The sequence below is a fragment of the Ailuropoda melanoleuca genome, chromosome 10 (assembly GCF_002007445.2).
Source record: "Ailuropoda melanoleuca isolate Jingjing chromosome 10, ASM200744v2, whole genome shotgun sequence".
In the NCBI taxonomy this organism is placed as follows: domain Eukaryota; kingdom Metazoa; phylum Chordata; class Mammalia; order Carnivora; family Ursidae; genus Ailuropoda; species Ailuropoda melanoleuca.
Genome location: NC_048227.1, coordinates 38,480,176 through 38,503,269, shown reverse-complemented (window position 1 = coordinate 38,503,269; position 23,094 = coordinate 38,480,176). Strand labels below are relative to the sequence as shown.

Here is a 23,094-nt window from a genome sequence, read left to right as displayed (position 1 = left end):
CTCGCACATGCACTCTCCTTCTCTCTAAAAAAAATAAATCTTAGAAAGAAAGAAAGAAAGAAAGAAAGAAAGAAAGAAAGAAAGAAAGAAAGAAAANGAAAGAAAGAAAGAAAGAAAGAAAGAAAGAAAAAGAAAGAAAGAAAGAAAGAAAGAAAGAAAGAAAGAAAGAAAGAAAGAAAGAAAGAAAGAAAGAAAGGGCCCCTGGGTGGCTAAATCGTTGGGCATCTGCCTTCGGCCCAGGGCGTGATCCTGGCGTTCCGGGATCGAGGCCCACATCAGACTCCTCCTCTGGGAGCCTGATTCTTCCTCTCCCACTCCCCCTGACTGTGTTCCCTCTCTCGCTGGCTGTCTCTCTCTCTGTCAAATAAATAAATAAAATAAAGAAAAGAAAAGAAAAGAAAAGAAAAGAAAAGAAAAGAAAAGAAAAAGAAAGAAAGAAAAAAAAAGAAAGAAAGAAAAAGAAAGAAAGAAAAAGAAAGAAAAAAAGAAAGAAAGAAAGAAAAAAGGAAGGAAGGAAGGAAGGAAGGAAGGAAGGAAGGAAGGAAGGAAGGAAGGAGCTGTTGCACAGAAGTTGCAAGAACGCCATTCCTGAATACTTTGAGAGTGAGCTGCCTACTTGATGTCCCATCAGCAAGCATTTGTTGGCTGGTGTCCTACACGGGAGGGTTTTCTGAGGCAGCACCCCAGAGCCTAAGGCCACGAGGGCCTCACATTGCTTTTCCTCCTGCCCCACTGAGGCCTGTGGTGCTCAGCAGGGCTGTAACCCTGCACTCCTGTCTCCCCTGGACTCTCATGACCCGGTGACTTCTGGAACTCTGAAGCCAGTTCTTATGCACAATGGCCCTTAAGTTGGGCTGTGTCCTGGTGACATCCCTAGCAAGAGGCCCCTGGGGGGCGCCAGACCCTCCTCTCTGTCCTGACGGAGCAGCTCCGTCTGTTGCTTCTTCCCACGGTGAGCAAATACTTCCTGAGGGACGATCGGGGTTGGCGTCAGCGTCCTGCTCCCCACCACGCGCTCCTTGTCCGTTTTGCTAGCAGAGACGCAGACCCACCACGAATGCGGATGCCCAGCTGAGCCCGGGGGAGGGAGCGCCTCTGCGTGGCTCCTGTGTCCCCTCGCTCCCTTCCTTTCGGGGACACGGGATACCCCTTTGGCTTCCCCTGCTCACAGCCAGTTCTGAGTTTAAGTGTCCAGTGAGCAGAGCTGAGAGACGCGGGCCGTACCACATACTGAGGCGAAGGCAGGAGCAGGCACCTGTCTGGGCTCAGGCCCAGGCTGCTCCAGACAGCAGGAGCCAGGCTGGCGCTCCCTGAGAGGGAGCCCCTAGGGGTCACCGGCAGCATGCTCGCACACATACGCTCCCCACACACACACCGTCAGTGCCTGGTTTAGGCCACATCTGGGCCGTGCGGAGGGCTGGCTGGGAAGTGACAGAATGCTGGTTAGTAAGAGCACACCCACATCGTTTCCTCTCAATCGTCAACCATCACGATTCTCGTTTGAAAACTGAGTATCTGAAAAGCTAGAAGACTAATGAGGAGCCTGACCACAGACGGGTCTACAGTGACCCTGCGGAGAAAACCGCCCACGGGTGCTCACGGCCGCCAAGGGGCTAGAGGCAACCGTAAGCTTTCCTTCTCTTTCCTGACAAGCTCTCCCGTTCAGACAGTGTGCCAAAGTAAGGAAAGCTACTCCCTCCCTCACCCACAGGGGAACTCTGCGGTGGAGACAGGCTGCCCGGCCTGCGCTGGGAAGCCCCCCAGCGCCCACAGTCAGGAGAACCAGTCACGTCACCGCGTTCACCCTAAGAGGCGAAGCAGAGACGGCTTCCACAGAACGTGCTCACAGTCACTTGGGACTGGGGTCACGAAATGTCGCCGCCAGGCCTCCCAACGATGCAGCTGCAGTCAGGAGGCCCGTGCAGGGGCCGGGCCGGGGCATCAGGCTGGTGATGGGCTCAGAGTCGCCCTCCCACCTCAAGGAGAAGCACCTCACTTAACAGGAGGGGTGAGGACTGCCTGGCACGTGCTGCACCAGGCACTCCTTGCTCCTCTGAAGGGACTGTGCAGGCTGGACCCTCAAGCCACCCGTGCGGCCCCCTCCAGCCTGCAGGGTGTGACCGCGTGCGACCACGTCCTGTGCCTGGATGTGACCTGAACCCACAGGAACCCAGCCAAGTGTCTTTCCCACTGCCCAGTGCCACGGTGGCCAGGTGCGGTAGGGCGAAGGGACGGGTACGGTCCAAGAGGGCCGCTGAGCCCCGACCTCGCTGATGGGGGGGGAGGGCTATGCCGGGGGGACTTACAGGAATGTGAGGTAGAGACCCCCGCCCGTTGACCTGGACGCTCTCCTGCATCTCCCGGCGGTGCTGCTTGCGGATCCTGTACGGTGGGATTCCGTCCCTGTCCAGGAGACAGACAGCCCGGTGTGAGTGCACACACAACACTGCACGGCCTGCTCTCTATGGCTTCATAGCTAAGAATGGTTTCTCCTGGGGCGCCTGGGTGGCGCAGTCGTTGAGGGTCTGCCTTGGGCTCAGGTCATGATCCCGGGACCCTGGGACCGAGCCCCGCATTGGGCTCCCTGCTCAGCGGGAAGCCTGCTTCTCTCTCTGCCTGCAGCTCCTCCCCCCACCTGTGCTCTCTCTCTCTGTCAAATAAAGAAATGAAATCTTAAAAATAAATAGATCAAGCAAGCAAGCTACTCTGGGAAGCACGGTGGCTAACAGGAGCCCGAAGGCCGTGACGATGCCCGGCAGAGCGGGATGCTGAGAGAGGGTGGCTTCTCTGGGTCCCCATCTCCTTGTCACGGAAGGACTCTGAGGTGGGCTGCCGACTCTGATAGCTGGAAGGGATGAGGCTCTCGATCGTCTGGCTGTCGGAAGACATGGACCTCCTTGGCCCGCAGTGGGTGCCGTCGAGGCCGGGGGCCGGTGGGGGATGGGGCCGGAGCACTGTCACAAGCAGGGCTGCTCTTACTCGACAGCAGGGTTCACACATGCGGCCACGATGCTGATCTCACTTTAGTAAGTGTTGGGCAGTTGCCCATGGTGCCAGCACATGGTGCCCAGCGTGCCCTGACCCACGTTCCGGGAAGCCCCCACCCGCCAGCTCAGCGGCAGCATCGGCAGGCAGGAATGTCACGTTCTCCTCTTAAAATCCCATGCCTCAGAGCCCCCGTCTAGCTGGAAAGGGTGCACTCTGGTTCAGGGCGAGGTGGAAAGCCTGGGGCAGTCTGTCTCTCCTGTCACTGCCTCGGTATCCCTGGCTGTCAGGGCACCAGCTGGGCGTGCAGTGTCATTGGCTCAGCAGTCCCGCAGGGGCACTTAAGGGGCTCACCTGTCAAGGACCAGGTGAGTCAAATGCATTTGAAACATCTTTACATGGCCCTACAGTTTTGTTCAGGTGTCCTGAGCCATCAGACTGTTTCTTTCTCACATGCTTTGACCAGCACTCAAAAATCCCACATGCCTCTGCGGATCAGACGCTGTCCTTGGACACCCACGTCCAAAGTCCAGTAAGCCACGCCACCGTTTTCACTGCGTGGTTGACGTGCCAAGGGCAGCTGCGCCCAGTAGAAATACTTCAGATGAAACACGCAATCCTACTTTTTGCCTCTGATACATATTCCGATATCTGAACATTCCGAATCGACTATTCCTACTTTCTGAGTCTTAGTGTAAACCAAGATGAATAGAATATCAGGAAAAAAATATTTTAAAATCTTTAGTTCTTTTCTTTAGCAAATACGTGTCCTTCTCTTAGAATTAAGAGACTTTTCAAGAAAAATTGTGCTGGCAAATTAATCTTCATTGTAGTAGCCAATTTCAGGGAAGAGGAAAACAAATGCTACAAATGCCCATCCCAAGCTGTCAACTGTGCGTGTGGGTCGTGGCGGGTCCTGCTGAGACCACCGTCATTTCAAGTAAGAAGTTACTAAACACATGTCAACACTTTATCTTAAAGGTGTGACACAAAGGATGAGACGATGGAGAGAGACCCGTCTCCTGATGTCACCACCACGTGGTCGGCCACCAAAGAGGAAAAGAGAAGGTGTCCCAGACGTGCAGTGACGGGGGCTGGCTGCTGCGGCCCGGAAACGGCGCACGCTGGCCGGGACTGCACACCACGGGCATGGTCGGAGGAACACGTGGACACAGGCAAAGAAGAGGCACAAACTAGGCAAACGCTACAGGAAGTGGCACCACAGTTTTAAGACATGCTCCCTACAGAAAGACGGGTTTAGGAACCCTATTCTTTCACATGAAGAAACAAGCTGGCTGGGGGAGAAACCCCTGGTGGCCGGCTGACAGCTGCCACTCCCACCCCCTGCAGTCCTGGGGTGGAGGTGGGGGGTGCCTCACACCTGCTCACTGTCCCTGCCAAAGGCTTCCTTCTGGCCCTGACGGTGGTGGAGAGCGCTGGGCTTCGGCCCCCAGCCGCCCCCCCTCCCCTGCCTTGGCCAGGGACCTCCTATCAGTAGCAGTCAGGTGACTGAAACTAGGGTAAATCTGACATTCATGAGCAGCCACGACCCCAGGTGACCTTGGCAGGCTGGTCGGCCCAGGCCCTGATATAACCACAGAGTGTTTTGGTTTTTTTTTTAAGATTTTTTTTTTTTTTTATTCGACAGAGATAGAGACAGCCAGCGAGAGAGGGAACACAAGCAGGGGGAGTGGGAGAGGAAGAAGCAGGCTCATAGCGGAGGAGCCTGACGTGGGGCTCGATCCCATAACGCCGGGATCACGCCCTGAGCCGAAGGCAGATGCTTAACCGCTGTGCCACCCAGGCGCCCCAACCACAGAGTGTTTTACACCATCAAACTTCCGATGTGCATTTGGGTCCCAAAAAGCCACCTGCCAAAAAGCAAAGCGGAACGTCAGAAAATATGTACTTTCCCACAAAGGGAGGGCTTCCCTGGAGAGGACAATGGAAGAATAAAGTCCACTGTGGCCACTGAGGGATGCTGAGGTTCCCGGTGGCTCCGGACAGCTGCCAAGGCCTCTCGGACACATGCAGCCCCAGCGGCTATCCCTTAGTCCTTCGGGCACTGGGGCCGGCACAGAACCGGCCGTACCAGCTCCCCTCTGGCTCCCGTCGTCCCATCTCCTACGCAGAGTGTGTGACAGGGACTAGATCTGGAAGAGTGACAGGAGGGCACTGACAGAGGGACCCCTGCACAGCAAGTATCCTTGGTGGGGTGGGCGGGGGGGGCGCCACTGCCGCCGCCCACCCTGCTCAGCCACCCATCTTTAAAGTAAGTCCCCACAACAGTCTTCCCCTCCTTCCAAGGTCCCAGCAGCCTTGGCCTCAGAGGGAAGCAGCTACCGTAAACTGAGCGTGTGGAACAATCCTTCGGGCAGTGCAGCCTGTCTGTGCACCAGCTGGGGGGGCCACACAACGTTTCTGGGAAGACAAAGCCCCCACTGGGAATGGCCCAGGATGTGCCCGAGGGGAGGGGACTCACACGCTGCTGTCGGTGAGGGACAGGCTGTCCGCGTCGCTGGACAGGCTCTGCTGCTCGCTGTCGTTGGCGCTCGTAGCCGGGGCCAGGGCGTAGCCGGAGCTGACATAGTAGGGGTGGACAGGCTCCCGCCAGGACCCGCACCTGTGAACAGGGAGCAAACATCAGCGGCAGCCCGACCGCGCGTTGCGCTTGCCCACCTGCTGTCATCGAGACGTCCTGATTCATGAACCACGCGCACAAACCCTCCGGAAGAGACAGCAGAGAGGGCCGGTGTCTCCGTCCTGCCTGCGGCCCGCTGCTCTCCCCAGACGGATCGCTGAAGCCCTGGGCGTCTTCCAGAACTTTCCTGTGCATTCAGACAGCCACCCACGTGAGCACACAGGCCACCATCTGGATTTGCGTTTCTACGCACCTACTGCAACGGGACACGCTATCCTGCTCGTCTTCTCAAGAGTGCCGTGTGCGGGCTCGTTGGCTGCAAAGGAAGCCCCACCTCACACGGAGCAGCACCAACACCGGTGCCCACGACCTCACGTGCTTCTCGCAAGCGTGCAGGCGGCCAGGACTCCCGTGCACACGTCCGAGGACAGTCACAGGACGGAAGGTGCGAGACAGGAGGGGAAAGGACGTCACGCTGCCTTCTGGTCACTTGCTTCACCTTCCAGGCACTGGGACCGCACACAGGTTCGCCAGCACGTGCCACCGGGTTTCGGTCTGTGTCTCCCTGAGATGACAGGGCGGCCGTTCGCGCACAACTTACATCCCATCCTCTGTCAGTCACCTGCTCACACCTTTCGTCTATTTTCCACCGGGACGTTAGGGGCCTCCCAGAGTCTGCCGAAGCCTGTGAACATTCTTACTATTAACTTCTAGCTGCATACGCGAAAAATACTTTCTCCCTAAATGTTCCTTTTCTAACTTTGTTTAGGTTGATTTTGGTCACATAAAGGTTCTCATTTCTATGAAATCAGACTGACCAATCTTTTCCTTCATAGATTTTTTGTATCTTAGTAGGTAGGCCTTTCTCATTCCAAGATTAAAAACACATTCTTTTATTTTTCTTCAAATGCTCCAATAGTTTGGTTTTTTTTTATTTTTTTTTAAAGATTTTTTATTTATTTATTCGACAGAGATAGAGACAGCCAGCGAGAGAGGGAACACAAGCAGGGGGAGTGGGAGAGGAAGAAGCAGGCTCATAGCAGAGGAGCCTGATGTGGGGCTCGATCCCATAACGCCGGGATCACGCCCTGAGCCGAAGGCAGGCGCTTAACCGCTGTGCCACCCAGGCGCCCCGATGGTTTTTTTTTTTTTTTTAATTCAGAACTTTAAATCGTGGGTGTATAAATCCACCTCATTCCCTTGCATCAAAATGGAGAGTCGGCTGCTAGCACCCTCGACGCCGGTCTTCGTCATCCCTCCACGCGCCTCCTTCTGCAGGCCGCGCTCGTCCTGTCTACGCGCCACCCCGCCCCCACCGCCACGTCACCACAGCATGCTCCAACGCCGCCTCCTCTTCCCAAGACTGTCCTCGCGTAGCGACGCACAGGTCGTAGGCCAAGGGACAAACGACAGGTTCTCTGATGCCTACGGCACGACGGGGGCTCGGCAAGCCTTCCCGGTGGGCAGGGTACCCATGTCGAGTGCTCAGTGACTTGTATACTAGGCCCGGGACACAGTCCCTCCTTGAACTCCAGCCTCAGTTCTGATAACAGGACCCAAACGCTTGTCACACGCATGAACAACAGCCAACATCGAGGGTGGGGGACCTGGGGTGAGTCAGCCCAACCCTCAGACGCCAGTACCCTCAATGCAGAAGGAGGGGAGACGAGACTGCTTCTAAGCTGACAGAACCCCTTGTGGACAACCGTCACCCGACTGAAAGAACTTTCTGGAAGCCCCAATTGTAACCATGCACACACCGAGAAAAGACGCTTAAACAAGACTCGGGACCAGGCACCTCAGTGTCCTGAACACCCATCACGCAGGACGTGCAGGGCTGGGCTGGGTCAGGCACAGCAGATGGGAGAGAGGCCCGATGCTCCGGGGGCGTCTGGGCATCCACGGTCTCGGGGGGAGCAGATCAGAAGAGTTCCAGCCACGTGGTCCTCCCATTCCAGCCAGTGAGGCCACAGGGGTGGCCAGCGACACAGACCCAAAACTTACCCACCAGCTCCACGTCCCCAAGCCAGAGAGGATCCAGTCACCGTCCCACAGCACCCACGCTCTTCCTGACCCACCCACCGCAGCCTGACACCTCCCTGGGGCCACAAACAAGTTCCAGCCAAAGGACGGCCAAGGCAGGGTCGCAAAGGCTCTTAGGAACAGGGTCTGTCCAAAGGCTTGCAGGAAGGGTGGGGATGTGCACAGTGACATGGACAGCCGGGCCCTGGTCCCGTGTTTGTTTACACCTCCTCGTCCAGATTATATCTGACGTGAACCTGACAAAACAAAGTGAGCTGCAATATCACACAATTTCATTTTTATTTTATTTTTACTTTATTTTTTAAAGTAAGCTCTAGTCCCAACATGGGGCTTGAACTCACGACCTGGAGATCAAGAGTCGCTCACTCTACCAACTGAGCCAGCCAGGTGCCCGCATCATAAAATATTATTATTTTTTTTTTAAGATTTTATTTATTTATTTGACAGAGAGAGAGACAGCCAGCGAGAGAGGGAACACAAGCAGGGGGAGTGGGAGAGGAAGAAGCAGGCTCACAGCGGAAGAGCCTGATGTGGGGCTCGATCCCACAACGCTGAGATCACGCCCTGAGCCGAAGGCAGACGCTCAACCGCTGTGCCACCCAGGCGCCCCCATAAAATATTATTTTTAAATGACAATGTTATTCCTCTTCCGTACTTGAAAAAATAAAACCAGCAATACTGTCACCATAAAAACCACTACTGAAATTCTGATCCCAGGCTAAGTGCTAAATAAACTGTTTTTTCGTTTCCCTGTTTCATCTAGAAAACATTAAACTTTGGTAACTTTCTATAAATACCCATTTGGTCAAACGAGAAAAAAATCTTCAAATTAAAGAGAAAAAAGGACCCTGGCAGGAAACCCCCAGCCCACAGAGCATGCTGGGAAGGGCAGAGGCCTGGAGCCCCGCACCTGCCCACACTGGCCTCTGCCCTTCCCCCACGTGGCAGGAACCAGGTCCAGCAGGACTTCCACCTTCCTCCCCAGACAGGTCCCAGCGTGCCTTTCACATGGATAAAGACAGTCCATCTTTGGGGCTCCCGGCTGGCACGCGACTCTTGACCTCAGCGTGGTGAGCTCAAACTCCACACTGGGTATAGAGATTGCTTAAATAAATGAAACTTTAAAAAATAAAACGTCCATCTTTAAGGCAAAAAGCAAGAAAAACAGAGTTTCTTAATTTTCTGCACCCTCCAGTACAGAGCAAAGCCCACGATGTACATGAGCTCCAAGTTCAGACGACAAACGAGAGAGAAAGAGAAACAGCCAGACCAGAGAGAACAGAAAGACCGAGGAGCTACTGGTTACGTTTCCCTTTTCAACCTTCGAGACAGTAGAGCTGGCCCTTGGGACGAGGACCGTTAGGGCCCTGCGCCTTCGCTGCCGGCTGACACGACAAAGTCCTGGCCGGTGACCCGTGAGGGGAAATGTCAGTGGGGGAAACTGTCCCCACAAGCCCGGAACCGGAGACGGGGAGTGTGTGTGTGCACGCACACGCACGGGCACAGCAAGCGTAGCCAATTCCTCAGGTGCTGCCTGTAGAGAAACGTCCGACTTCTCTGTACCTTTCAAGTTCTCAGAATAAAACCTCGACGGAACCGACCCGAATAGGCCTGACCAGGAACACGTCCTACCTGTGCGTTCCTTTCTCTTTGGCTGCTATTTGCAGAACGCTGGGTCTCCTCCTTTTGACGTTTAACTGGATATATTTTTTGATCTTGTGTGTCTTCTGTAAAAGCTAGCCTTTTTAAGATCCCGCTGGACAACTTTCTCTTCACATTGCAGCCTTTGACCTCGCTGCACCGTGTGTGATCACTGACAGAGGGGAACGTCCACCATCTCATTACCTGCTTTCTGCTGGCCTTCTGTTCCATATTCTTCTGTTCTTTCTTGCCTTCTTTGGGGATAATTTTTATTTTCCATCTCCTCTCTCTAACAAAATAACCCTTTTACTACGCTTTTAGTGGTTCCTGTGATGGTCACAACAGGTGCCCTGACATATCAAAGACCACCCCCCATCCCGGTCAACACAAGGTCAGAATTAATGCCATTCACTTCCCCCGCACACTCATGTGCTGTTGGTATCCTGTGTTTTAACTCTGTAAACGCCTTACAGCCACAGGACACCGTTAGTATTGTTTTGTCCCGTGGACGGTCCCCTAGTGTTACCTGCGTATGTCCATCAGGGAGTCTCGACCTGACAGCTCACTCTTTTGAATGGTCTCCTTTGGGAAGGGGCGGGGGCTGGCAACTGGCCGTCTTCATCTCCTTCACTCTCCAGAGAGATTTTCACTGGGTTGGAAATCTGTTTCTCTAGAACGCTTGTGCGCTGCTGGTGGGAATGTATAATGGGACAGCCGCTGTGGAACCAGAACCCAGGACGGCAGCTTGATCCAGCAACTGCACTGACGGTGTGTCTCAGAGAATGGGAGGCAGGGTCTGAAAGAGAGGCCTGGCCCCCTGGGCCCTGGGGAACGCGGCCTGCTCCGTGGGGGGCGGCGAGGCACCTGCCCACGTGCCGCCCCACGGGTCCTCGGGCTGGCTCATGGGGACTGCCCCACTGCTAGTGCCCGGGCCACTCACCGGGCTGCGCCCCACGCTGAGCCCGGACAGGCCGCGGAACAAGGGCAGCAGGAGTCCGACACTGGTGAGACGGAGCTGCCACCCCGGAGGACGAAGACTGGTTTCACTGTCCCAGTGATGGCTTTTAGAGTTGTTCCACTTTCCTAGGACGGTCCTGTGTCTCCCGCCGCCTCTCACCCGGGTGGCCCCTCAGTCTTCCCCTTAGCGGTAGGACACTCCCAAGAGCCGAGGCCGTACCACACAGCACAGCTCGCGGTCCCCACGGTGAGATCCACGGTGCTCCTTTTCCGGCAGGACCATCACAGAAATGGTGCTGAATCACACCAAGAACATTTAGGTTGTTTGGTCCCAATACTGGTACCAAACCAAGTGCCTGCCAACTTCTTCCACTCTATTGTTTTTCTTTTGTAATTAACAGGTAATTTGTGTGGGGCTACACGCAAATTCTGTTACCAACCAAGGGTTTTCTAGCTCCTTCACTAGATCGTATTTCCTCACTGGCGTTCCACTGTAAGGAACAAGTTGGGACCGAGTCCCGCATCGGGCTCCCTGCTCAGCGGGGAGTCTGCTTCTCCCTCTGCCTCTGTGCTCTCTCCCTCTCTCAAATAAATAAAATCTTCAACAACAACAACAAACATGTTCTCTCCACCTGCCTTTACTTACATCTGTGTAGACTCTCGGACCGTTACTCCATCTGCTGGATTATAATATGATTGTAATATGTTACTTTCTTCTCTGCTCATCCCTGGCACGGCCCTGTCAGCCTACAAACACTCCCTCGCTCTCTGGCATCCCCTGCCCCAGTCCAGAGACTTTCAACAAGACGGTGTCCGTTACCTGCATTATCTGGATCTCCCTGGTTTTCCCTCATTTTTTTTTTTAAATCCTATTGTCTTATATCCCTGAGCACATGGCTACTCTTCATAAGGTATCTGGCTATTGTGGACGGAGGACCAGACACTGTGTGTGAAAATCCTTCTACACGGGCAGCCCTGGATGACACATCCCTCTCCAGAGCACGTGCATGTGACATGGCACGCAGCTGGGGCACCAGGAACCCCAGCACCTTAACCCCATGTCAGGAACGGAGAGCTGCTGCGCCGGGCTGCAGACTCGTGGAGGACCTGTGTACTTCCAAGACTGCACCTGCTCGGAGGGTGGGGTAGCTCCCTCCTGGGTGGGCCCAGGCCAGCTGGAACCCAAAAGCCAGCCGTGCTCTCCAGCTCGCTTTCCAGGGCTCCCCTCTCCCTGAATGTGGCTGCCGTTCCATCCTGCTTGGTTAGCTACAAAAAGTTTTTGTTTTGTTTTGTTTTTTTTAAGATTTTATTTATTTGAGAAAGAGAGAGAGAGGGCACCTGCACAAGCAGGGGGAGGGAGAGGGACGAGCAGACCCCACGCTGAGCGCAGGGCGCGACGTGGGGCTCGATCTCAGGACCCAGAGATCCCAACCTGAGCCAAAACCAAGAGCTGGACGTGCAACTGACCGAGCCACACAAGCGCCCCGCCTTCATTCAGATTTTTTTTTTTTAAAGATTTTATTTATTTATTTATCTGAGAGAGAGAGAGCACGAGCAGGGGGAGTGGGAGAGGGAGATGCAGGACTCCATCCCGGGACTCCAGAATCATGACCCTGAGCCACCCAGGCGCCCCTCAATCAGATTTTTTAAAAAAATTCTCTCCCCCCCCGCTCCTCCCTGCTCCCCTCCCTCTCTAAAAAAAATAAATAAAATAAAAATAAAAAACAAAAAACAGTCCTCAACATTTTAGCTCTTCTCAGCAGCGGGTTTGCCCTGATTATCTGACACCAGACGCGTGACACCTCGTGCCGTCTAGAAATCCTCTGGATGAGAAAGACATCACCCAACTTGCACTGCACCTAGGCTGTCAATGAGACCTCTCCGCCGCCCGACTACCTACACCCTTCATCTGCGCCCTCGCCTCACCTCCTCCGTCAAGCACCCTCGAGTGAGAGTCCCATGATCTTTACTCAGAAATTCAGGCACCTGATGCACTGTCCCTCCCGTCATGTCCCTGTTTGCTCCGACACAAAGATAATGCCTTACGTGTCCACTCGGCATGGCAGAAAAGCGCTCAGGCTGAGGGGCTGGCCCCCTGGCCTCTCGCACTCACATCGGTCTGGAGGGAAGGTCGGGGACCAGGCCCCAATGTCTCCACACTGCCTTCCCTAAGCAAGTCCGAGGTCTCTGGTCAGCTGAGCGACAGGTGGGCCTCATGGCTAATGGGTCAAGGACGTCACATGCGCTCCTGCTCTGACCTCCCCATCCCAGCTCTGTTTCCTCGGTGGTGCCCTCAGTGGCGCCTGGCACAGAGACAGTAAACCAGCCCCTTGTACCTGACCCCCACTTCCTGACCCTGTCAGTGTGCTCAGGGCCACACATGCCACAAGCCCTGCCCCTGGCAAAGTCACTCCTATGTCCAGACTTGTCCCTCTGCAATACCGACACCCGACTAGCTCAAGCACGTCTACACTACGTACACAAGCGTGTCAGTGTACGAGCTCCACTGCCACAGACACCGAATCTGAAGTCTGCTGATGCCCCGGCCTCTCCTTCCGGGCGATTCAGGACCTCGAGGCAGTGTGGCGGCATTTACCTGTCTCTGGCTGGCAAGCCGTTGCTGCGTGGAACGGAATTCCTCGTGTGGGTGTGTTCCGAAGCCCGAAACATGACTGGTCACCCACGTGTTTATCAATCCTTTGCTCACACTGACCCTTGAGCACTTCGGGCCTTCCCCCGTCTGCGTGAGTCCCCTCTGGAATGGTGCGCAGAGCCCCACTGGTCATTAATTCCTGTCGCTGCAAACTGTCAGACCTGCGGCTGCTTCTCGAAGGTCGTTTCCTCCTGAGCTGACTGCCTGCCGTCCGTGTGAAGGCTTCGGGGTCCCCTCCTGCTCTCCCTCGCTGCCCTGTGGGTCACTGCTTCCGACGCATCCTCCAATGGACTCATCTTTAAGTCTACCCACGGGATTTTCATTTTGGCTTGCATACCCTTTTTTTTTTTTTAAAGATTTTATTTATTTATTCAACAGAGATAGAGACAGCCAGCAAGAGAGAGAACACAAGCAGGGGGAGCGGGAGAGGAAGAAGCAGGCTCATAGAGGAAGAGCCTGATGTGGGGCTCGATCCCATAACGCCGGGATCACGCCCTGAGCCGAAGACAGACGCTTAACCGCCCTGCCACCCAGGCGCCCCTGCATGCCCTAACTTCTTAAACCACCCTCTACGGTGGCCACGAGCCACGCGTGCCACTTCCACGTGACCACAATTACAGGAATTAAAACCGCAGCTCCTCAGGTATGTGGGCCACGCAGCAGGGGCCCTCGCGACGGTGCGGCCAGCGGTTGGTGAGCCGGGCGGCCGGCGTGGACCATCGCACGGCCCTGCCCTACAAGACCTATTTGGCTGCGTGGAAGTCGCCACGTCACCGCTCCCTCTGCTGTCATCTGGAGGGCCTGTCAGGTGAGCCACCAATTCCTGCGCTCGAGAGAGCTTCCGTTTTACAAGCTGTCCGACACCCCCATGTCTGGAGCTCTGCCAAGGCTTACTCTGGCGTCTGCTTCCGGTGGCTCCCACTCCGCGTCTCTGGCCGCCTGTCGCTGCGGACTGGCCGTCGTTAGAGAGTTTTCTGCAGGATAGCTGTGGGTTTGGACGAAATGCCTTCTGCCAGACGCCAGAATCACGCGCACCAGTCTGAGGCCCGTGCTCCTGGGGTGACTCTGGCTTTGAGTCCCTGCTTCCGGTCACCTGGCCCAGTGCAGAAGCAGCCCTGGTCCGAGGCTGGGATTTGTGCCCCCAGCCCTACGCGCTGACAAAAGCAAGCCCCAAATTTGACCTCGGAGTTAGAGATCCTCCCTGGTAGTTTGCTCGTTGGATTTTCCTCTGTGTGCTTAGTCTGGTCAGCTCTTGAACACAGTTTTGATCCTAAGAAATGTTTACTTGTGTAACAGTGGAGAGAACAACATATGAACCCAAGGCTCCCGTCACTCACCTCCACGGAGACCCCTCACAGCCGGTCTGTCTCCCCCGCCCTCGCACACCTCACCCCTCCTGCCATCACTCAGAGGCAGACCCCAGGCGTGTACCCGGCCACAGCTGTTTCAGCAGAGGGCTGGTCAGGAGACCCCGGCCCCAAAAGCACCAAGTCCAGCCTTCGGTCAGGTAGGTAGGAAGCAGGGGCTGTGAGCACCCTCCCCCATGTCTCTTCCCTCAAACTCCTCATGGTATAAGGACAGCCAGAAGACCTCGTCATTGTGCAAACAGGGACCGACGCGGGCTTCCTCCTGCGCACGCCCCGCTCACACCAAGATGCCTGTGTGAGGGCAGCTACCGCTTGGACCTGGGTCCTGGTTAGCGCTCCACTCTGCCTAACCAGCACGTTCGTCCCCACTTTCAGCAGGACCTGCCCCACTCTTCCTTCTGCTAGTCCTGTGGCCATGCCGGGGGTCCTCGCCTGCAAAAGCAGAGACAAAAGAACCCGCAGGCCTCGCAGGCCCACGCACGTTGGCAGGCGGGAGCAAGTCAGGGCCTCACTCTAGGAGACCACAGTGCTCCTGGAACAATGCCTGGAGAGAGGTGGGATCGGGTTTCTGCTTCTGTGCTTTTAAAAATTGTGTAGGAAACCGAACAGGTACAGAATCTCTGGGAAGGAGCCATAAAAATGAAGATCAGAAAGAGGAGAGCGGAGTGAGCTTTCGTGCACTGCTCCAACCGGGGCTCTCCTCTCCGAACAGGGGCGCTCACTTGGTTCTCACAGTGTACGACACGGTCATCTACTTACAGATACGACAGATCAGAACGTGTGCCCCCGTACACTTGTCCCGAGACAAGGAGACGGAGGAGAGGCAAGTTACACACCTCGTGCCGGGGCCTGTGAGACGCTGAAGAAAATGCAGGCGGGAGGATGAGAAAGTCGGAAGGCAAAGCCCGGCCAGGCCCCCCGAGCCGGGACGACCCTGGGGGCTTCACTCTTGGTTCTCAGTGCAGAAGGCCTCACCAAAGAGTTTGGGGAGAGGGCGATGCGGCCTCTCGTATAAGTCGAAGCAGGGGACAGAGTGAGGTGGGGTGGCCTGGCCTGGAAGACAGCAGACACAGGAGAGCGGGCCGCCACACCGGACAGACCAGGGACTGGAGGCAGGGAAAGTGTTCCCACTTTCAAGCGGTCATCTCTTGGGGGCACCTGGGTGGCTGTCAGTTAAGCAACCGACTCTCGATTTAGGCTCAGGGCATGATCTCAGGGTCGTGAGATCCAGCCCCGCGCCAAGCCCTGCACTCGCTCACTCTCTCTCTCTAGAAGGCAAGAAAGAGAAGAAGGAAGTTGTCATCTCTTTTATTAAATGGAAAAGCTGGCTGACGGCAGGAAGGGCCAAGGAGGCAGCCAGGTTGTCGGCTTGCCTTCGCCTCGCTCTGACTAAACCTGCCCCCTGCGCGGCTCCCCTGTCCTTGCTGCGCTGAGGGACAAGCCCGAGCCAGAGCGCCCCAGTCGAGCCTGCGCGCTGACCTCAGGGAGGCCACCACGCGGAGGCGGCCAGCGTCCCAGGATTCGCCGTCTGTCCCTCCACTCAGGTGGCTCACAGACGACACGGAGAGCACCAGTGCGGACAGACCACCGGGCCACCATCACCCCACCCACTTGCTGTAGGGCCGAGATAAGCCTCCTCCCCCAGGCAGCATCTGTGACTGAAGCGCCGGAACAGGAGCGGACATAAGAACCTGCTGCAGCTCATGTCCTCGCCAGCGCACTCCGCCCAGGACAGCCTTCGGGGTTCTGACCCGTGACTCGGACACGCACACGCAGGCCTCGCTGGGGCCCAGGGCCCACAGGACACCAAGGCCGCCCTGGAGAGGCCTGGAGAGCCAACCACGCCCCCCTCACCTCCAGGTGCAGCAAAGCACCGTCTCTGGGCACACGTGTTCACTGGCGCCTGGGCCACGGTCAGCGTTACTTCTGGTCACCTCTGGCCATCCTGTGATCTACCTGGACCGATTCGCACAGCGCTCTCGGCCGTCTCCTCCACCTCTGGTGACGCTGCTGTCTACACCTGTGGGCACCTCTCCCTGCGCACAGCTCACGTCTCCCTGCGGAGCGCCACTCTCTGGCCCTAAATACTCTCAGGCCTGCCCGGTGACTTTCTACTAAGAGTTAATGAAAATAGTCTCCACCCCTAAAAATACCTGGCAAATGGCTATGTGCTTGCTGTCAGCAAACTGCAAAGGTGTGCACATTCACCTAAGTGCACTCGCATACCCCATCGGCTCACTTTAAGCTTGCTTCATCTCTTTTAACAAAGTTCTACGTCCAACGTGGGGCTCAAACTCAGGACCCCAAGATCAACAGTGGCACGCTCCAATGACTAAGCCAGCCAGGTGCCCCACGTCAGGTAATATTTTTTTAATTATGTATTTTTCAGAAAGAGAGAGAGAGGGCGTGCGCACACACAAGCAGGGGGAGCAGCAGGCCGAGGGAGAAGCAGGCTCCCCGCCGAGCAAGGAGCCGGATGTGGGACTAGATCCCAGGGCCCAGGATCATGACGTCCAACCGACTGAGCCACCCAGGCGCCCCCCGACATCAGGTAATTTTAACTCAACTAACCAAAAGGAACAAATGCCTGAAGTGATTTCTGCAAAGTGAGAAGACAACCCCAGGAGCGCCTGGCTGGCTCAGCGGGGAGAGCACGTGGTTCTGCGTCTCCAGGTCATGAGTTCAAGCTCCACACTGGGGCGAAGACCTTACTTATTTACTTAAAAAGTAAATAAATAAAAATAAAATAGAAATTTAGAGAGAGCTCAAGCTTCAAGCCATTCCACAACATTCCTTAAATACACCCATAAAGGGCGCCTGGGGGGCTCAGTCGTGAGGAGTCTGCATTCAGCTCAGGTCATGATCTCAGGGTCTTGGGATCCAGCCCCACGTCGGGCTCCCTGCTCAGCGAGGAGTCTGCTTCTCCCTCTGCCTGCCGCTCCCCCTGCTTGTGCTCTCTCTCTCTCTGTCAAATAAATAGAATCTTTAAAAATAAAAAAAATTTTACATACACCCATAAATTCAAGAGACTTCAGGCTTATAAAACCACACGCCTGGAAATCAGGCCTTTCTCATCAAACACTTGAAGACAATACTGTTAAATCCACTTAAGGATATAAAAAGTTAATGACAGGGTGCCTGGGTGGCTCAGTCGGTCGGTTAAGTGTGCAGCTCTTGGTTTCGGCTCAGGTCGTGATCTCAGGTCGTGGCAGCGAGCCCCGAGTCGGGCTCCACGCTCAGTGTAGAGCCTGCTTGAGATTTTCTCTCTCTGCCCCCCCGGCTCGCCCACGCGCTCTCTCTCTAAAATGAATAAACAAAATCTTTAAATGTATATACGTGTATATTTTTGGGGGGGAGAGAGAGTGTGGGTGAGCAGGGAAGGAGAGAGGGAGAGAATCTGCTGAGCGCAGAGTCCCTCGTGGGGCTCGATCCCACGACCTTGAGATCGTGACCTCAGCCAAAACCAAGAGTCGGACGCTCAACTGAATGAGCCACCCAGGTGCCCCTGTACACGTATTTTTAAATCTTTTCTTATATTTAAGTAGAGTCGACACACAACGTCAGATGAGTTTCAGGCGTACACCACCGGGTCCCCACGCGTCTGCACCTACGCCGTGCTCACTGGAGTGCGGCTGCCACCTGTCACCACACAGCTCTCTTACGGTAGCACTGACTCTGCTCCCTGGGCTCTCCCTTCCCCCCCCACGGACATACTCATTCCATGACTGGCAGCCTGTGTCGCCCACGCCCCCCTCATCCTCTGTGCTGATCCTAGAGGCTCTTCTTGATCATGTCATGAGTCAGTGAGAGTACAAGGCCCCCCCACCAAGGATTCTAGTTACATCGAGCGCACCTTCCCTTGGGAGCCCTCCTGGGCCTCCTGGGGACGGGGTGGTGGTATGCACACATGCCCAAGGAGGAGGCTGGAAAGCAGGTCAGGAAACAAGCCATCACTGGAAGCGGACTCAGGCACAGGCACCGCTTAGCAGACGCTCATCTGGTGTGGTCTGCAGGGACCACATGACCATGGCCAGGTCATGACAAGCAGCTTCCACTCTGACTTGTCGGCAGCATCTGGCCAGACTTTATGGGAGAACAGAGGCTTGATAAAAACAACTAGAAATAAGGCCATTTGAATCTTAGCCTGTGAGATCACAGAGTCCTAAATGACACATTAGCTTATGAAGGAGATCAATTTAACTGATAGCTATTTCAACAAGACAAATAATGATTTATTCTAGAAACATAGCAATGCGTCAGTGTCGCTCACTTTACCTCCACAAAACCAAGGGGAAGAGGCGACCTGAGCTCAGACGCTGCCAGGGCTGTCACCGACGTGCACCCGAGGGGCCAGCAGGCAGGCCAGGCGAGAACACCCATGACACATGGCCAAGCAACGGCTCCTGCCCCTCCCCAGAGCCCGGTCCTCACTGAGACCCAAGTGACAGTGGCCTAGGCAGGAGCCCACAACCATCGTGGCTCTGCCCAAGCCCTTCTCCTCTGGTCCTAAACGTCTAGTTCCCTTGGAGGAAGGCACGTGAGTGCTTTCCTAGAAGCAGCTTTACCCAAGTGTGACACACCAGACACTACTCATCATTAAAGCACAGACGGTAACGACTTCTGTGATACGTCCATACCCGTGAAACTGTTGCCTCAACCAAGACAACGTTTGTCACTCCAACGTTTCCCTGTGCCCCTCCGGAAGCCCTCTGTCCGGTCCTCTCCATCCCACTGTCGCTAGTGGCTAGGGTGTGTTGTCTAGAAGAAGGGCAGCACACGGCGGCCACATGCTCCCTTTTGTCTGGCTCCCTTCACAGGGCACATGTGTTCCGACATCCGTACAGGCTCAGCTCTCATCGGCAGTCTGTCCCTTCTCTGCAGGGGGGTTCTTCGGGCTGGAGACACCAAGGCCTGGTTCTCTGCCTGCCTGCAAGTGGCTCCCTGGGTCATTCCTCCGGTTTCTACAGGAACACAGGTCCCTCTCACATGGACAGCTGGCAAAGAATGGCACCCTCCCACACTCGCACTTTCCCAACGGGAGGGAGTATGGGTCTGGACCCAAATCTGAGTGGGGGGGACACCAGGCCAGAACTCTTTTCCACTGCCCTCAAGGAGCCAGCCACCGAATGAGAAGACGGTCACCCACACCCAGAGTGACATGGCCAGCCTTCGGACAGGGTTCTGTCCAGCATCCGGGTGGTACTCACAGGACCAACCCTTAGGAGGAAGGAAGGGGGGCCGGCTTCCTAACAAAGCAACATGCGCCAGGAGTTCTGTCTTCTTACACTATAGAGCCTTCAACACCATAAAGAAATGACCAAGACAAGGCTTCAGAAGGGTTAGGATGACGTCTCCTCACATCAAATTAACCTCCTTACAAAACGCAGAGCACTGGCCCCCAGAGAAGACATGCTTCCGTGTTTCTCCGGCAGCAGAGACGATCTCAGAGCATGGTGCCCACATTCCAACGTAGGTATTAGTACTCATAAAACATTTAACTGACCTTGCAGCTAAACATCAAAAAGTTTTCACTAAAAATGACAGAAATCAGGCCAATGTCAGCTATAAAAATCTCAACCTTACATGCTCTATGCAAAATCAGAGCTTTGGCCTCCACACAAGCCCCCCGCCAAGGTTAACAGCACCCTCTGCTGACCCCCGACGCACCTGCACTCACAAACCCTTCGTGAGCTCTAGGTGACAGACACTTGGGGTCAGCACAGGGGGCAGGAGCAGGTGTGGCCAGAGGCTGAACAGACAGCCTTCCGCTGACCCAGAGACCACGGAGCACGTGTGCCACCCTGACAGAGAGCAGAGATAACTGGCGGTGGGAGGAGATGAAAGGCTGGATGAGTCACCTGGTGGCTGCAGGTGAGAGCTTCCGGCTCTGCCACCATGCTCTCTGGGCATGAGGTTGCCGTGGTTACACATTCCTGCACACACTTGACTTATTTTTATTCTACACTTGGCGCGCTCCACCCAACACAGGGTCTGAATTGCGCAACATATCAAAGGCCCTCTATAAATTTAAAAATCAGTCAGTAAGATGGGAGGATGTGTGTTCTGTGAACAGGCACAGCAATGGCTGAGCCACATGGCCACTGGGTGGCCACTCACACCTGCTCCCCACCGCCAGAGGTGGGCCGAAGAGAAGCCTGGCTCTAGAGTGGCCCTCGGGGCCAAATCCCCCTCACCACCACTCGCCAGCTACTGACCCTGGTCAAGCCACCATTCATCTCCTGCCAAGTGGGACGACAGCGGCCCCTCCCTTCCTTATAAAGGCTGCGAATGTCTTAAAGAACGGCACACGCAGCGTCTGCCAAGAGTCAGCCTATAATGCAGAAGGGCCTCCATGTAGACCACAGACATGCTGTCCTGACACCGGAGAGGAGCACTGGATAGGAAAGCCTCCAGGCAGCAGTTAAAACCCACCATCTCACCTGACCTTCCGTAAGAGTCGATACAAAGGTGAGCAAACCAGACTCGAGGCTCTGAAGTCAGAAGCACGTGAGGCTTGCAGGAGCCCAAGCACTGGAGCACAGGTCCCCAGAACAGGAGGCCGGCAGGACCCCCTGGTACCAATCCCTCTGTACTCCTCAAACCAGCAGCTCTTCCAAACAACTGCGGAAGACACACACCGTGGGCCACGTGGATTAGGACCCCGTCTTCATGGGGGACATACAGATTCCGTTTGTGCCAAGAGGACTCTAGAGGGATCTAGACAGAACAGTGTTCTCTCTGAGCAGTGGGCCATCACATCAGTTTTTGCTCATCTGTATTTTCTAATTTTCCTGCACTAAATTTATCTCTTATATGACTTGGACGATAACATGTCTTGTGACTGATCCCTGCACGACGGTCACTGAAATGTACAGAACAATGCACGTGAAGAGGACTCAGAATCAGTAAGCACCGGATGTAAGTCACTTACGGAACTGACTAGTGGGAGTTCCTGCGTGATGAGCTAACAGCTAGAGACGCACGGCCAGCCTGGACAGTATCAGTGGGATTCTCTTTAGGGCCTGGACTTACATAAATGTTTCACATCCGATTTTTAGGTTCTCCTGGATCAGATGAAGAAGTTTAGTGATGCCTGGCTGGCTCAGGTCATGATCCCGGGGTGTCGGGGTGTCGGGCTCCCTGCTCAGCGGGGAGCCTGCTTCTCCCTCCCCCTCTACCCCTCCCCCCACTCCTGCTTGCTCACTCGCTCTCTCTCCTCAAAGAAACAAAATCTTAAAAAAAAAAAAAAAAAAGCTTTGGGGAGAAAGTTGGAGATTAAAAAAAAGAGAGGAACTTTGCTAACTGACTGAGCCATGCAGGTGCCCTGAAGAAGCTGTTTATACAACAGTGATTGAGAAGTGGGACAGAAAACGTTTTACACAATCTCCTACTGTGATTTTTAACGAATCTTTCTCACTACAACGATGGGGGTTAGCCCACAGCTGGTACTGCCCTCTCCTGGAAGCCCTAAACCCTCAAACCGAAGTTCCAAAGAAGAGGTGCCAACCACATAAGTTAGTGGGGTTCCAACAAACATTTACAAACAGCACCTCCCAGTAAACTGTAGGCAATCTGGAGTAATCGACTGGGATTCTACCTGCCCCCCTGAGGCCTTTCCGACATGAGCTAGAGAACCACAGGGTACTCCAGACACGGGTCCTTGCTGATTCCGAAAGGGCAGATCATATGGCGCCCGGGTGGCTCATGGGTGAAGCGTCTGCCTTCAGCTCAGGTAATGACCCCAGGGCGTCGGGCTCCCTGCTCAGCGGGGAGCCTGCTTCTCCCTCTCCCTCTGCCTGCTGCTCCCCTACTCCTGTTCTCTATCAAACAAATTCTAAAAAATGGCAAATCACTCGTCAGACTCACAATGTCTCTAACACAGGTCTGAATCAGTCCATAATCCAAAACGAGATGCAGAGGCTTACAAATGACACCCCAAAATCCCACACAGCTGGGAGGAAGACCTGTTCTCAGCTTTGAAGCTACAAGACCAAAACAGTGACTTTGGAAAAACATGGTTTATTAAAAATAATTTTTTAAAAACGCTTATGAGGGGCGCCTGGGTGGCACAGCGGTTAAGCGTCTGCCTTCGGCTCAGGGCGTGATCCCGGCGTTGTGGGATCGAGCCCCACGTCGGGCTCCTCTGCTGGGAGCCTGCTTCTTCCTCTCCCACTCCCCCTGCTTGTGTTCCCTCTCTCGCTGGCTGTCTCTATCTCTGTCAAATAAATAAATAAAATCTTAAAATAAATAAATTAATTAATTAATTAAAAAAAATAAAAAAATAAAAACGCTTATGAATCTAGTCACAGTCAAAACTCTGTTCATAAAACAGGATGGTTTGTTCCCTCGATGTAGCGACCACAAGTTCCAAGCCTCAGGTCACCGTCTTTACCTCTTAATGTCATCAGGTGATCCTCAAGATGGAGCAAACAGGTTGTTCGGCAACCCAAACCCCTGCGGGAAAGCCGTCTGGTCTCAAGACTAAGCACAGACAAGCAATCTCCATGCGAAAACTGAGAACCTAGAGGAAAAACGGAAAATCTCTAGGCAGCCTGTTTTCATAAGAGTTACTGGATTTTTCTGCCTATGAGTTTTCCCTCACAATGTTTCAAAAGGATTTTCTCTTTAAAGGGTTTTACTTTACCCAAATGAACTTCACAGGACCACCTAATGAGAAAGCCACACTACAAAGGATCCATCCAATGTGCCCATATGTAAAACGAACGTATAATGACAGCTGCACGTGCGGGAACGTGGCCTGGGATGCTCTCATTTGCCCATCTTTGTTCACCATGGCAATGTTTTTA

General features: G+C 54.6%; 1 protein-coding gene across 2 annotated transcripts in view; it reads right to left on the bottom strand.

The window, feature by feature from the left end:
- The window catches only part of AXIN1 (axin 1), a 56,629-nt gene that overhangs the window by 16,352 nt on the left and 17,183 nt on the right, over positions 1-23,094 (bottom strand). For both annotated transcript variants that reach the window (XM_034670734.1, XM_034670735.1), the window contains exons 3-4: positions 5,468-5,608; positions 2,307-2,403 (exon numbers count right to left, since the gene is read on the bottom strand). In XM_034670734.1, coding sequence (XP_034526625.1) covers positions 2,307-2,403; positions 5,468-5,608 — 238 coding nt within the window. The remainder of the gene's footprint in view (positions 1-2,306; positions 2,404-5,467; positions 5,609-23,094) is intronic.